Genomic DNA, 16,742 nt, shown 5'->3' on the forward strand with positions numbered 1-16,742 from the left:
AAATCTGTGTGAATCTGAAAATGACAGAGGAGATAATCCTTGTTGACAAAAATCCAAAAATGAAGAGTTTTAAAATTTTCAAACAATTTGCCATTATGATTTGCTTTATTAACTAGAAATACGTCGAACATTCGCAAGTTCAAGATTCTCAAATATGCTTATTTGTGACACTTACTGTTAAACATTATTGCAAATTGAATATCTGAGAATTTTGGTTGAACAAAATCAACAATTTGAAGATCTCACTGAGAATTAATGTACACAAAGCTTAGGCTGAGATGAGAGAAACAGAGGATACGCAGAAAGAGAATCATAAAATGTGGTTAAACAGAGAAAATAATCATAGGTTAAAAAAAATCACAAGTCTTGAAACCATCCTTTGAGGTCCACATTTGTCATTTACAAACCATTTTACTGTTAAACAAGCTTAGACTTAGAAAACTGCAAACCTGCTCTTCAACAAATGTGAAGAAACATGACGCTGAAGTGTCTTTTAGCTTCACCAAAAATATTTCCTACGTGCATTTGTATAAACAGCAGGATTATTGACCTGGAAAGGCAAGCAAATCCTCCTGAAAGTTGTTGTTTTTTGTGCTAGGGTGCATTACAGAGGAGTATTATTCTCATCATTACAGATCTATTTGTTTTCTCTCCAAAGCCAAAGATGATTGTGGAAGGGGAGATGAGGAGAAAAGGGAGTGTTGTGTATAAACACAGCAGAGGAGACAGCAGGAGCGAGGGAGTACGATTCACATAAACTACAAATTGAACTCATCTCACCCCCACTCCCCCCCCCCCCCCCAAACTCATCCTATTGAGTGAAGTTTCAGAGCGTCCCTGGGAGGCTGTGACCGGAGCCCTTGGATGGCGGGTAATAATTTAATGTGGCTGGATGTTTTGCGCGCTTATCTTTCTATTCTTGATCATTTTGGATTTAAAGGGGCCATCAGAACAACATTGGACCCCTGCAGAGCTCCAGGCTGGGATCTGAGCCAGCTTCACAGCACAGCTTTACAGCTCAACATCTCCCATATCCTGGTGTGATACAGCTGTGCTTAATGACAGAGCCCCACTTTTAAACAGCCCTCCTGATTAAGATGGCTCTCCACGTCGCTCCTGTTTATCTCCAGTGCGGTCGTTAGCTGGGATGAGCCCGCTAATGATGAGTAGTTTACAATATGGCACTCTGGCATAATCGGCCTCCTGTCATCATCTCGTGACAGAAAGGAAGCCACCCAGCTCCAGCCTGTAGCTCTTTACCCGCCGTCCATCTGAAAGACAGCAGATTTAGAGAGCGTCACAGTGATAAACAGGGACGAGTAAACATATTTTCACTTATGAAGATCCATCCTTAAGTGTGTCAGACGTCGCCTGATGATGAGTTCATCTAATAATTTGCTGGAAGGCAAAGTGGCAATCACTGAAAATCACCTTTTCTGTTCCCATCGCATTACAGGGACAATTCAGTTTGAGATGTATGTAACAAATGTATTATTACCCCACAACAACTCTGACTGCTGTTGGTTTTGATGTGTTTTTGTGAAATAAAATGTGCAAAATGTAATAAAATGAATAAAGTTAAGAGGAGTAATGAAAGGGAAATCGGGGAGCGTGGAGGTGCAGATGAGAGGAAATGTGAAAAGTAGAAGAGAGGGAGAGGGTGGAGAGAGCTGGTTATTTAATTTATATGGGGAGTGGGAGAGAGTGGCAGTGATACATGGGTTTGTTAGTCAATTGATAAAGGAGAGGAAATTTCTAAAAAACATTCATCACCGAGAGATATGGCCACCATACATCACCTATTTGCAAACAACGAGGGCTAATATTTATCCCTGGGAGGGACAGAATGACCCTCACACACACACAAACACACAAACCATATCACCGTGACCTAATTAAGCCAAAAGAATAGACCTTAATTGGAAAAAGAAAACGGGATTCTCAAAAACAACAACAACACATCTTATCCTTTAATTGGAATAAGTGAACGCCTTTATGCTGTTGTTGTGTGGTTATTCTTCTTTTTAAAAATACACATACATAATGCCCCACGTAGGAGCTTTTAGTGCTGCAGAGGGGGTAGTAATGGGGTGTCTGGAAGAAGAGGCCCAGATAAGGAAGGTGAAGAAGAATCTGGTGGCCCTACATGGTTAGCTGAATGTACTTACTATAGCCTGTATGTCAGGAAGAGACAGTAGAGTGTCTGTGTACATGCATCATGCACATGGGCTGAAAACAGTGCACTCTCATGCTAACACACACACACACTCTCACACATAACCTTCCTCCCCATAATGTATTGGATGTTGAATCCTTCTGATACATTGCTGCAGGCGGAATCTTTCATCTTTCCCTCTTTCCTCATTCAGTCGACTTCGTGTAGGGAGACTTTTAAATTGTCAAGGCTGAAATTTAATTATTTAATCCCCCGTGATCGATCATTAGTTAAAACACCCAATCCACAAACCCTGCAATTCCCCCTCCATCCTTCATCACTACCCCTCCAAACCACCCATTAAGACACAGACAGCATTTTACAGATGGAAGGGGGGGAGAAAGATCACGTTTCATTCACAAGAAAACACAATAAATACACTTTCCAATCCCCCCCCCCACAAGCAGTTTCCAATTAATTCAACAAACAAACAAATAAATAAATGGGTAAATAAACATGGCCACTGTGGGATGGGTGTTGGTTGGTTGGGTGTGTGTGTGTGTGTGTGTGTGTGTGTGTGTGTGTGTGTGTGTGTGTGTGTGTGTGTGTGTGTTGGGGATGTATTGGGGGCGTCTTTGTTGCGACTCATAGTCCAGATGGATGACTTGTACAGGGGAGTGTATTTATTTTGCGGCGAGGCGACATCAGGAGATTTGTTATTCCCTGGCGTTGCCGAGTTTTTCACATTGCTCCACATCCCTGGGACCATATTTCATCCCCACAACCCCAATCCCCAAACAGATTTATTTACAGGCTCTCTTCCTGTACATACACAGACCCTTCCAACACATGCATACATACTGCTACACACACAAATACGCATGCATATATGCTATAAACACCAGACGTGCTCAAGCACCGAGAACCACAAATACACCTTATCTGAAATCAAATGTATGAACACACACACGATAAACTTGCGGACAAATATGCACGCACATTTTTTCCAAGCGCTCACACTGAGCTTGCAATGACACAATATTGTGATTTTACCACTCTGTTTAGGGCCACAGTCTCCTAATAATGTTGCTATAATTGCTCTCATACATTCAGGAAAGCAAGGACTCTTTTTCAATTTGAGGAAGAGACAGAAACAGCCACATAAGATGCAGCTGGGAAAGAAAACCCCAAATAGGAAATTGTGCCATAAACTTAAATTCTACAATCATAAACGGTTGGCCTCTAAAATGAAGCCTTGCAGCCTGCATGTGCCACTGATTCTAATATGTGGTGCACTTGTGGCACTATTATTAATTATATTCATTAAAGGGAATCTCCACTGGTACAGCCAGACTTTAGCACCAGAGTAAAGGCTCATTGGCTTTTGATGTTCAGTGTGGACATCACTTTTACTACAACTGCAGAGGCCAGTAGTTGCTTAAACTGCACGTACAAACACATACTGAGTTAGCAGACACCCTTTTTCATCCCTACCTTGTGTTTTTGGTGAAACAAACAGTCAGTGAGGGAGGGCAGACAGTTTCTCGAGGACGAAAGAGAGAGAACAAGAGAAAGAGATAGGGAGAAAGAGATGGAAATGAAAGATTAAGAGAAATGACGAGAGGAGAGATAAGGAACGAAGGGTGCAAGCAAAGAGTATAAGTCCCAATCGAAAACCATCCCTCAACTCCCCCTCTACAAGAGGGAACCCGCAGCTTCAGTCTCTTAATAAAGGGGGGAGGATGTGGTGAAATGCCAGGCACTCTACTTAGAAATGAATAACCTGGGGATATGTGTATGGAGGTGTGGGATTGTGTGTGCGCCTGTGTAGGAAGGTGGAGGATGTTAGGGGTTCCTCGGCCCTGGGTCTCTCCCGATCTGTGTGAGTAATGACTCAGACTGCCAGTGTGGTGGTGTTGTCCCATCTATAACCATTTACACACAGCCGCACATACAAACAAACACACACACACGTAGAGCATTAATCAGACAGGAAACAGGGCAGGTGGATGGACACGGCAGCGGGTTGGGTTCATCCATCCAGTCCTAAAACAGACATGCTGTAAACACACAGGGAGAGTTTTAGGTGAATTCAGATGCTGACCCACCAGCAGCCTTGTTGATGGCTTCACTAGCACAGAAGAAGAATATTAGATTTTCACATATTCTGTACATTTCCTCAGTGCTGCAACACGCTTGGCCATAACACTATATATGAAACAGAACCTGTAAACATGTGACAATAACATGTATAAAAGAGGTGATTAGGAAATATTTACAGGACATATTTGGGTTTTAATGCACAGCAAGTTAGATGAAGATCCAAATCCGGGTGTATAATTTAGATTTTCAATATGCTAAGAGCTTAAACGGAGTCATTAATTATCTTTGGGTCACATGTCTTCTGTCATTCTCAAAATGCTACTCACCTGCCCAGATACACAATTATAAACAATCAGTAGGGTCCACACAGTGCATGTAGAGATCCCTTCTTAACATGCCTCCACTTTGCAATGTGGGAGATAAAATCCAGAGTCATCTTTTTGTGCAAAAATATGCCCTACAGTAGTACACAGGCTCTACACTAGTATGTTCAAAGTCCAAAGTAAATCTTTTTTAATACAAATTCCTTCTTTTGTTTTCCCCTTGTTGCTGAGCAGCACTGGAAGTGGGGAATTTGCTCTAAAAGTAGGATTCATACTGATTTCAGACAACTGAAGCATCAAATTAGCAGTTAAACTTTGGAGTATAATTCTACACAGAGAGTAGACGAGATTTTCTCAGCAATATTTTACATTAACCCTCCGCTTCCAGCTCCCCTTTTCCACCAGTCAACTCTGCATCACCCTCACTATACTTTTTATGCTAATCTACATACTGTTTGAATATTACTGCTAGCTATATATGTAGTATATTTAATGTCAGAGCCATACATCATAAGAGTAAACTATGAGTTTTCAGTGTTAGCTTATACTTTGTTTGTGTCATATCTTGTCATACATTATCCAAATGTGTGTTGTACTTTCCTTGCTTTCCCACCATCCCTACCCCTTGCCCTCCTCTGTCCTTCTCAACCCGCCCGGCCAGCAGGCAGATGGGTCCCCCCTATATAGAGCCGGGTTCTGCTCGAGGTTTTTTCCCTGCTAAAAGGGTGTTTTCCTTGCCACTGTCGCCTTTGGGCTTGCTCTGGGGGTCAGGCATAAGGGTTCTGTAAAGCGTCTTGAGACAATTTGACTGTAACTGACGCTATATAAATAAAATTGAATTGAATTAAAACTCACTAGAGAAGCATCTCCTAGTGCAGTCAGGATGGACAAGATAAACAACTACAGTGACCACTATTGTTTTCAATTTACATATAATTTCATTTTACAGCACAGCTGGAACTGCAAAATGTTAAAATTAAGAAAATAATACGTGCATTTACAACATTCAAATAGATAAACACGTCTGCGTGGGGGCATCTCTCTGCAAACAATTCAGCCAGTAAATAAAACTACCATTACATTACATGATGGAAGTGAATGTGAGCACGTAAACAGTGCCTGTTCTGTGGGTTTAGAGTAGGTTGGGGTGTGGTCCAGTGGTCAGGGAAATGGCCGGATGACCTGAACTGTGCTGAGTCATGTCCCAGGTGAGGGATAGAGCTGCCTCCACTGGGCTCCGGGACGTGCACTTAACCTGCAGTAATTACTGGAAACAACACTGAGAACATGGCAACATGGAAGTCGTGGAAGTGGCTCTAATATTTCAAATTACTCTGAGCCTCCTGAGGCATACTGTGGGGAAGCCTGCCAGGAGTGTAATGTAGATACTCCAGTTGGTTCCTCAACATCCTTGGAATTCATCAGACAGGAGCCCATCGCTCTGAAACAAACAACTAAAAGCACATATTTACAAGCTGCAATTTTTGTCATTCATATGATGAAACCTGTAAATCGAAGACAATTATTAGATAAACATGGGGCTGCCATTAGTTGTAATCACACTTGTATAAATCATGACCTTGCAAACTAAAGACACGCGTGGTCAACACTGAGATAGTTTGAGGGAGGAGAGGAGTAAGTCAGTGAGCAAAAAGCGAGAAATTAGGAGGTAGAGGGAGAGTAGAAGAAGAAATAGGTTCAAGAAAAAGAACAGAATGAGTGAAGAAAAGAGGAAAAGTGGCAAAGAGAAAGAAAGAGAGAAGGACCCTGTGAATGAGACCCAAATGGCTGCTAAAAATCATTAATCTTGTGGGGATCTGTGTCAGCGAACGGCGGCGACACAAAGAGCTCTCGGAGCAGCAAGGAGAGCAGCTCAGTGACCCGAACCCAATTGGCTGAGAAAGGCCCACCAGGCTTTAATAGACTTTTGCTGATCCGACACTTGTTTGCTGGGAGCCACAAAGAGGCGATTGCAGGGTCTGACAGGGGCCTGCAGGCCCGGGGGCTCCCCTCCTGGCCTATGATAAATGACCCAGGGTGGGCAGGGCCAGGGCCAGAGGAGAGGGGTGAGAGAGCCGAGAGGCAAGGAGGTCACCAGGCGAGGGAGGGTGGACGGAGGAGAGAGGAGGAATAAAAGGGTGCAGAAAGAGTGGAAGTAGAGATGTTTGATAAGGACGGCTTCTTTAGATTGATCGTGAATTTCGAGAGGAGAGGAGAGGAGAGGAGAGGAGAGGAGAGGAGAGGAGAGGAGAGGAGAGGAGAGGAGAGGAGAGGAGAGGAGGTGGAGTTGATGTCTAAAGAGAAAAACGCCGGTTCGGCCCATTCCCCTAAAATGCAGCATCCACCCACCTCCAGGTCAGTCATGCCCACACACTCAAACGCTGCCATAAAACTGACCCGGGGGTCTGCTGGCTTCAACGGGCTGCTTTATTCCAGCATTCACAAGTGGACAGTGAGAACAAACTAACTCTGATCATAAACATTTATGCTTTACACGCTTGACAGGAAAATAAAAAGTCCTCTCAGATATTGCACAGAGCCATTTGAGGGCTATTAAAACCCTCTCTTTACTCTCAGCTTAATAACATGCTGCTGCTGTATGTACTCTACGGTAAATGGCGCATTATTTTCCAGAATATTATATGAAGCGGAGGTTTAATGTAACCCAGAGATATGGTCTGACAGCTCCATATGCAGGCAATTAGAAAAGACCAGGAACAACAACGGATGCTCTCTATGCTGATGCAAGACAGAGATTCAGGGATGATTCTGTGCAAAAGACATCAGAAGAAAATTGTTACTTATCAGTTTTACAGGAAACATGAAGTGCATTTCATTTGTTTCAAACAATGGTGAGTGGCTTGTGAGTAGAAATGATTGTAATTATGTTTTTAGTACATCATAAGAGTTTAGTTTCTTGCAGTTACAGTAGCCAGATTGGACCTTAGAAAATAGAGATGTAAATTGTGGCTATGACCAGAGAATATGGTCTTTAATTATGTTATGCTTGCACTCTGATATTTGGTTCTTGTGGTGTCGCCTACATTCTGTGGTCACACCGCCCCAGTTTATGATAAAACCCAATATCATGCATGAGGCTCAGCAAAGAGCCCACTGGAAGGAAGCCAGACTATTGTACATAGCATTGCAATTTACATTAATGAAATGACCACAGCAAAAGGCAGATTTATTGTTCTTTTTCTTCTGGGATTAAGCCAGTACAGTGCACACTGACATTTATTTGTTGTTATATTTACTACATGTCAATCAGAGACATCTAATCTCAGAAAAGGCCTACAATTATGCCTTGGCCTCCCCATCATATTTTTATATCCTCTCTGTCATTTAAAAGAAAAAGCCAAGCAAACAGCTTCAGGTCTGAAGTTGGAGCTGCCTGCATGAGGTTAGAGCCAGAAAAAAAAGACTGCATGTCACTGATGATACACATCAAACTATTAGCAATGAGTAAATGCGCCACCAGAGGCGCCCTGTCACAAGAAATAAGCCCTAATTTCTCCTGCAAACATAACCACCTTCTTACTGCGTAAATGGTGAGAATGTAACTGCTGCAGAACTATGAGTGTCAAATTGTGCACGAAGAAAACGGCATGCAACCGGGACAAACATGTGATATGGGCTGTTTAAATCGATGCTTTTTTTTCTCTTCATAATAATGAGACTTCCAGAGTTTGCACTTACCTCACTTCGTGTCGTTTTCCTGAAAGACCCTTCAGTCAATTATCCCTGATGGGGATGCGAGTCTTCTGGCCTCTGCCTGTTTACACAGACGACATGTGTTAATAATACATGTTTTCACAGAGATAATCGATCAGTCTGGAGTAAACAAGAATGCCTGAGTGAGTCTCACATTGTAAACGGAAGATATTAGATAACTGATGCAAAAAGGGCCACAGCATCAAAGATTAGAAATCTTAGAGACAAACGCTGGCCGCCTGACTGGCACTATTACTATTTTATGCCAAACAAACTTAATTAACGGAAACAACTGTTTAGACTGCGATTCCGGATGGGAAATCTATTATGCAGCTGGAGTCTGATGGTAAAAATGCATTTCAAATGTTGTAGCTATCAAATTTAAATAAACATCAAGCAGCTCATTAATAAAGCTAAAACGAAAACGCATCAAGGCCAAAGTACCAACCGAACTTTTTTCGACAGACTTTGCCATTCTGTCAAACTACATAAATACAACATAAACCAAACGCCAGCTGTGTTCTAGTAACAAAGTCTGCAATTTGCATTTGCATATATTACTTCTCAATGTGCAAGCCCACTCGTAATGCATTTTAAAGCCAGTTACTGCGTAATGAAGACGGTTTCGGGTAGAACTTTTGGGAGGTTGAAGTCGGAGCTGCTCTGTGCGTCTCTCTCCTCCATCCTGCATCAAAGCAGCACCTCCGACCGCATCGTCTCTCCATCCCTCACTCTCCCCAGTCACGGGCCTCCAGCTCGGCTACCTTTTCACATTTCCAAGAACGTTCTTGGGAACCATTAGAGATAATCATTACGCACGGCAAACAGTCAGAGGATGACCAGATAAAACCAACTATTTACCTGAGAGTGAGACACAGATTCTGACTCCAAAAGAAAAAAAAAAGTATTCCTTGTAGTCATTCCCTCACAGACCGAGTTTGAGTTCACATCCAAAGGGTTCTTGGCAATGCAACCTGGCTTTTCGGACCTCCGGAGCGCAGATGCACATGCATGGATAGGTCCTGAAACAGAATAGAAATCCATATTTGTGAGGGGAATCGTGTCTCTTCCTATAGACAGAGCATGGGCCTCCAGTGTGAAATCAGAGGGCCCGTTGCAGGTGTGAGATGTGAGCTGTGGGAAGCTGTGCAGCCTCTGCAGCCTCCGTGCGTCAACTGTTAAATGTAACATTTTAAAGGTGATTTTATTTCTGTTATTCATTCCTAAAATCCGTAGGATGGGACTCTCATTAGGGGCGAATAAGCAAGCATCAACACTTTTTTTTCTCTGTCCATAAGCACACGGATCACTTAATAGATCATTAACCACCGATATGCTGCTGACATGGACGCTTTTTTACATCTCGTCTCTCCATTACAGCCCGTTATTACCGAAGGGGGAGAGCCGCCGGCAGGCCTGCCTGGATCTATTAGACGGTGGACTCGGGTTATATTAGAGAGCATTACGACCTAATGGGGCTGCCGGCGGCTCGGCCTCGCTGGGAAGAGGTTTGAGGTCGGCTCCGCACGACACGACGCGCTCAGGGCGCTTTGGAAGTTGGAGAGGCTGAGAAGTGAGAAGCCCGCCTGCAGGTGCAGGGAATGAACAGAGGACGATTGTGACTTACTGAATGCTTTCTGTAGGTTTTATTTTTATCTTGTGCTGGGGGGAAACTGGCTTATATTTGAATGTTGCACGATGGGGTGATATCCAGGCGATCTGAGGCAGATTTTTTTTTTAGAAAACAGTTCGTGTTAATAGGATAAAGACGTTAAAAAGATTCGGGGTAACTGAGCAATATCTTTCGACAAACGCTCAAAATCACATCATGAATAAATATAGTTTAGGGTCGCTTAAAAGTGTGCTTTAGTTGGACTACAGCCAGCTATGAATATGTGTTTTAATACAAAATATTGTCGTATAATAATAATTAATAATAATAATAATAATAATAAAATGGATTTGTAATAAATTGTAAGTGGTAATCAGAAATCGTTCTGTCGTTTCTGTAAACTTTCTACTGTCTGCTTAAATACTGCCTCTTTCTTCTTCACTGCTTCATGAAACTATCGACACTCTTAAAAAATTTCTTTAATCTTACTTTTTTACAGCTATGTACATCAGTTTCAGTCCCACTTTCAGCTGAGCAAATTCTTAAATTAAAAACAATTTCAAATGCATCATAAAAATATGAGCTAAAACCAGATCAGGATGCTGTGACTGAGGTGCATTTTATGACCTGTGTTGGACTCACACTCCATCCACTGATACACTGGCACCCAGCTCAGACTGATTAAGAATTTAAACTAAACAAATAAGCCCCTTCATTATCGGATCTCATCTTTGGCAGCCTCCTCTTACATCCAGCCTGATCAATACGCTCCGGTCGCGGCTGCGCTCACCCGTGGGTATGAGGTGGAAACGAAATGATAATCCAATCGATCCTTCAAATTGACTCATTTACAAGCAGTTTCTTTTTGAGGGGGGAAGCGAGACATTTGCTCACACTACTTCTGTTTTTATTTGGTAGATAAAACAAATACCAGATCAATTACGCACGCATGCGAGAGCCTATTTTTTTTGACCAAACTACCTGTTAGACAGTAACAGTGCCATGAACCTGCATGTCAGAGTGAGTTTGAACGAGACTCAAATGACAGAGATTAATTGTTGTCAGTCATAATTGCAGGATGTGACCTTTGAAACGAGCAATTATCGCAGAGATAATAAAAAGGGGGGAAAAAATCCGAGCACAAAATCAAAGGAAAACCTATCACAGCAGCAGCAGCAGCATCTGAGGATTTGTCGGTTCTTGTGTTGCCCACGCAGGGGCAGCCTTGAGCCTGTTTTCAGGTGATCTCCCTGTTTTCCTGCTGCCCGGTGTAAAACAAATGGTCCGTGCCAAGAAGCAGCCTGATGTGGGAATGGAGAGGCAAAGACAACTTTACTTTCACCAAATATAAATAAATGAACATATTTACCCCATAATTATTGTAGCAGACATGTGTTGTGGTCGTTTTCATGCTACAATTATTTTAAAAATCAAGTGAAGTTCACAGCAGCAGGGTCAGGCAATTCTAAGATTGTATTGTGGCTCCTTCACTTTGGCCTAAAATATTGTCCAACATCAAAACAGACTGTAAATCACGTGTGTTTGTGAATGCAACATTAAAAGGGGGATAACACAATAAAAGCATGTCATTTGTGTGTGAGAGAACGTTAAAGATTGAGTTAGAAAACTGCCAAACTGTCTCCTTAGCCTCACTGGAGATTGAAATGTTTTGTAATCTAAAGAACACTGAAGAAGACGTTCAATGTAAACGTTTTTTTTATTTAACACCACTAAATATTTCCTGCTTTTAATAAGAAAGTGCAGTTTGTCTCCAAAATAGAGAAAGATGCATGAAGCACTACAATTACATTGCGACTAAATAAATGGCGTGTCTTGGCTTTAGTTTCTCTGGCACTAAAGCGCTTTTGGAAACAACTGGAATTTACCTGATATTGGGCGTTTGGTAACAGGATTGAATATTCTAGGGGACTGTTATGCCATAGAAGTCCTTTAAGAGAAATTTCACTGACTTTACAGCACTGAAGCCTTCCGATTCATCTCACTGAAATCAGAAGCTCTCGTGACTGAAGACCGGGAGCAGCGCGCCACAGGAGCCGCGGACAGCGTCTGTGAAGTGAAGGCATTTCTCTCTCCTCCACTTCGCTCCCACCTTTTGCTTTTAGGGAAGTCGGTCAGCTGACTGTCTGTAGCTGTCAAGACTGAATTGAGCGCCCTCCTCTCCGCTGCTCTCCTCCTCCTCTTCTTCCTCTGTTTCAGCGCAGAGTCAAGCTCCCATTGGAGAGCTGCGGTCCACCGATCAGCCTTTCGGCGCGACGTCACAGTGCGCTATAAGGATAAAGCGCTGGCTGGCTCCAAGCGCAGTCTGCTGGATACCAGAGAGTGGAGAGAGTGAGAGAGGCGAGCCTTTAAATCTCTGCGGTGCAGAGCTGGAAAAGCTGCTTCTCAGCGAAAATCAGACGCCCTATTTACTCAACGCGTATTTGCTCCTTTTATTTTCCTGGAGAAAAAAGGGACTTACAAACCAAGAAGTTGCAACGCGGACTGGTGCCCGTCTCAGCGATCAAACGTGGTATTTCTTTTATTGTCGTTATTGATGTTTTGATTTTCTTTTTATGTGTGTGTGAATACACTTCTGCTAAAGGGACTGAGTTTTTTTTTTCTTTAACTTTTTTTTTTTTTTTTTACTTTTGCACTGAGACGCACTGCTTTCTACCTCCTGCCTGGTCTCTCTGCCAGATTATCCAGCAGAAGTAGGCTATATGACGCAAACCGTGTGCAGAGCATTAGTCTGAAAGTTTTCCTCCTCAACTTTTTTTCGTTTTCCTTTTTTCCCCCCACCAATCACACGGTGTTTCATGCTACAGCAAGTCTGTGCACAGCGGTGGATGAACCAAAAGAACTATTGCATGAAACAAGAGAGGAGAGAAGAGACGCTGATTAATAAGTCAGTTTTTGCGACGCTCGCCAGTACCTTTGCATATCTGCAAAAGAGTCGCGACAACAACATGAGTGCAGAGCTGAGCATGGGCCCGGAACTACCCAGCAGCCCTCTGGCTCTGGAATATGTCAACGATTTTGACCTGATGAAGTTTGACGTGAAGAAGGAAGGCCTGGCCGGGCTGGATCGCAACGGGGTGCGCCAGTGCAACCGTCTCCAACCCCAGGGCTCCGTGTCCTCCACCCCCATCAGTACGCCCTGCAGCTCAGTGCCCTCTTCGCCCAGCTTCAGCCCCACAGAGCAGAAAAACCACCTAGAGGAGCTGTACTGGATGCCAAACAGCGGGTACCACCAGCAGTTAGACCCGCAGACGCTGAGCTTGACCCCGGAGGACGCGGTGGAGGCGCTGATTGGAGCCACAGCTCACGGCCACCCTCCGCCTCCGCACGTCCAGCAGCAGCTGCAGCAGCAAGGCGCTTTCGAGGGCTACAGGGGCCCGCATCACCACCACAGCCACCACGGCCACAGCCAGCAGCATCATCACCCCTATGCGGGGGGCATCCCGCACCACGCCGAGGAACTGTCCGGGCACCCGGGCGGACACAGCCACCCACACAGCCAGCATCACCACCACCACAGCCAGGACCCCGACAGCCCGTCCCCGGTGTCCCCAGAGTCCCACCAGCCGCTCCATCACCACCGCCACCATCACCACCACCACCACGCGCACGGCCACCTGAGCCAGTCGGGAGCGCACCACGGCTCCGGGGGCGGACTGAACGTGGAGGACCGCTTCTCCGACGACCAGCTCGTGTCCATGTCGGTGAGGGAGCTCAACAGACACCTACGGGGCTTCACCAAGGACGAGGTGATCCGCCTGAAGCAGAAGAGGAGAACCCTGAAGAACAGGGGCTACGCACAGTCCTGTCGGTTCAAGCGGGTGCAGCAGAAGCACGTGCTGGAGAACGAGAAGACGCAGCTGATGAACCAGGTGGAGCAGCTGAAGGCGGAGATCAGCCGGCTGGCGAGGGAGCGGGACGCCTACAAACTCAAGTGCGAGAAACTGACGGGGTCGGGGGCCAATAATGGGTTCCGCGAGGCTGGCTCGACCAGTGACAACCCTTCATCACCAGAGTTCTTCATGTGAGTTTGTCGCAGCCTTTTACTTGTGAACCCCCGCATCCTCACAAACAAACAAACTTTACCTCCCTCCTCCACCCCCACTTTTCCTTTCTCCACAAGCGACTGACTTTGCTGATGAACAAAACGATAATAATCCACATCTCCCATACTGTTTGATTATACTAATAACGGTAACAATTATATTCATATTAGAAGAATAATCCATCAGATAGTACTCTCATATATAACCATCTCTCCATCCACGTGTCAACTGAGATACAAAGAGCAATGTAGAGTGTCTGATCAGTCGCAGCATCTTTGTAGATTAGTTGCTTGTAGTGAAGAGACTTTTTTGGGTTCTTCTTCAAAGAGGATCGGCTGATGAACTTTTTTCTTTTATTTTCCTCTCTCCTTTGAGAGTTTTTAAATAACCTGTAAGTAGTGTGGGATGGCGTCGAGGCAGTTGTCTTTGTAATTTTGTTCTCCAAAAATGATGACATTGTTATGAAACAACAACAAGCAGGCCTGGCCTCGCAGCCTGCAACACACCAGACTCACATTGGACAAGTGGAGCCCCGCAAACTGAGAAAAAGCTCCTCAAAAAATTAAGAAAAAAAAAGCGGGACTCCACTTTATGCAAATTTAACTTGTGTCTACTAACCCGTCACAGGGGGGACATTTTATGCAACATCTCATTGATTTATTGCCTGCTTGGTTATATTCGAATATATATTGAAACAAAAAATCTGCATTAAATATTAATCCTGCATGCTGGACATGTACGGTAATAATTTCTATTTTGTACTTTCATCTTCTCGTGTATATTAAGAGCATGTTGTTGATCTGCGCTTCTCCATAGTTTTTTTTTTTAATTTTAGTTTTGAGGGGGGGTTTAGAGAAATGCAGCGGGGACAGAACAGCAGGACTGCCGGTGCAGTATATCATATGGTGTTGGGGTTTTTTTCCCCCTCGTTGGGCTTGTAAATATTATGCAACCGCAAAACTACACAACAAGATTGAGGAGGCTGGTTTGAACTTCTTTCTTTGCGTTGTGTTTCTTTTTTAAATCATTTATTTGTTATGATTTTTTATCATTTGTTGGGTATTGATTGAAAGAGGAGTGCATTTTTCCTTTCAGTTGCATTTAAAAATACAACAACTGTGTGTCAAGTGCACTTTTGGATAATGATTTGCAAGTTTTCATTTTGAACTTTGTGCAGACCTCCCTCCAGGAAGACATACTATGATATTATACTGTAATATTTTGCAAGACAGGCCTGAGTGCAAAGTTTTTTAGGGGAATATTTGGACGCATGCTGTGCAAAGCTGAGGAGACGAACATGTGGCCACAATATTATTGGACCCAGATTGCACAGAAAAGGCTTTTGCGCACCATCAAGACGAGGATTCACATATTGTTGAACAGACACAGAGTGTTTTTAAAACTCTTTGTCATTTTAATTCAATGCTGCTTTCATGGCACAGATTCACAGAAAGTCTTGTCTGCTTTTCTATTAACTCTTTCGCACTACAGACCCAAACTAAACCACACATCCTCATTGTGATTGGCGGCCACCTGTAGCATATTTTCACTGGGTCTGAAATGAACGATCTAACCTATATTTTTTAACAAAAAAAAGTGCAAAAACTTTCTTCTCAGAGGTTTTATGTAGAGGTGATATTTAGATAACACAAATGTTTTAATACAAAGTTTGACTATTAATGTTCTATGTTTTCCTGATTTTTTTTTCCTGCCGGTCAGTAAAAAAGGGGACTCAGGTTGTGCAAATTCTCAAAATGAAAACAACGTCTATGTTATGTAATACTTTTTATTTGTCTGTTTTATTATTATTTGATGATTCTGGTTCTGCTGGCCAGATGCATAGTTAAAGTTTTTATTTTAATGATTTAAATTAAACGGTCTGATCATATCGATTAAGCATGGTGCTTGCATTGAAACTGTTGTTGAAAAGTCATGCATTTAAACAATCTTTGGTTTGTTACTGATTCAACTGTGTTGAAATCGAACTGAAACTGCAGCAGCGGGTTGTTGTTTTGTTTTCACCAATTCCATGTACTTAGCGATGATGGGGATCAATTTTCAATCCTGTTTATATAAATAATAGTAACACTTAAATTTGAACTGTTCCATTCAGGCTGGTTTCTGTTTTGTCTTTTTTTGGTTGTTTTTGGAAGAAATTGTTTCCTATTTTGCTTATTAAAGTCATTGAAATGGCAAGAATTACCTTCTCAGACTTTTTTTCTGCCGTTTTTGGAGAGATCTGTGGTGACAAAATCACGCACAGACTGTGTCATATTTATTAACCACATAAAAAGAGTAATTAATACTCCCACACATTATGACGACAGAACCAAAGATAAAAAGAATAAAGAAAAGGCTGCTGATTGCACTCAGACAAACAGACAGAAAATGATTTTCTCTTTTCAGAGCTAATCTGCACCGACCTCTAAACTGTTTGCATTTCATTTGTCCTTGGCTTTTATTTTATTTTCAGACTTAAGAATGATGTGGAAACTTTGGCTTAAAGCCTACTGGCCTGAAGTGATTAGATCACCGGCTCTGGCAGTTTATGCGCCGCTGCAGGGAGATTCCTATACATGCTGCTCTGCTGGCATGCTGACTTCTGCAGAAACCCCGCCGTCACAAGAGCGCACGGTAAAAGGAGATCTTTGACCTTGCAACACACCGGAGAAGAGATGAAAACCTCAGATTTACATTAAATGGTAAAATAATTTCCAGTTTTCAGCGTGCATGGCTTTGAATACACTAAAAGGCTTAAAAAAAGGCAGACG

At 43.1% G+C, this 16,742-nt stretch overlaps 1 protein-coding gene and 1 long non-coding RNA gene across 2 annotated transcripts; one reads left to right on the top strand and one right to left on the bottom strand.

Annotated features, from left to right (window-relative positions):
• Positions 1-793: 793 nt before the first annotated feature.
• On the bottom strand, positions 794-9,984 carry LOC127534598 (uncharacterized). The gene is made up of 3 exons (XR_007942771.1): positions 9,157-9,984; positions 8,281-8,356; positions 794-1,271 (listed from the first exon to the last, which is right to left on the bottom strand). It is a non-coding gene; the product is annotated as an uncharacterized LOC127534598 (long non-coding RNA).
• A 2,211-nt stretch (positions 9,985-12,195) lies between these two features.
• mafba (v-maf avian musculoaponeurotic fibrosarcoma oncogene homolog Ba) lies at positions 12,196-16,170 on the top strand. The gene has a single exon (XM_022190178.2). The coding sequence runs from the start codon at positions 12,724-12,726 to the stop codon at positions 13,951-13,953; it is 1,230 nt and encodes a 409-aa protein (XP_022045870.1). The 5' UTR covers positions 12,196-12,723; the 3' UTR covers positions 13,954-16,170.
• Positions 16,171-16,742: the final 572 nt, after the last annotated feature.

This window comes from Acanthochromis polyacanthus, chromosome 6 (genome assembly GCF_021347895.1).
Source record: "Acanthochromis polyacanthus isolate Apoly-LR-REF ecotype Palm Island chromosome 6, KAUST_Apoly_ChrSc, whole genome shotgun sequence".
NCBI classification, from domain to species: Eukaryota; Metazoa; Chordata; class Actinopteri; family Pomacentridae; genus Acanthochromis; species Acanthochromis polyacanthus.

Coding starts and splice junctions, on each gene's coding strand:
- mafba (XM_022190178.2), top strand. CDS start 12,724: ATGCTACAGCAAGTCTGTGCACAGCGGTGGATGAACCAAAAGAACTAT.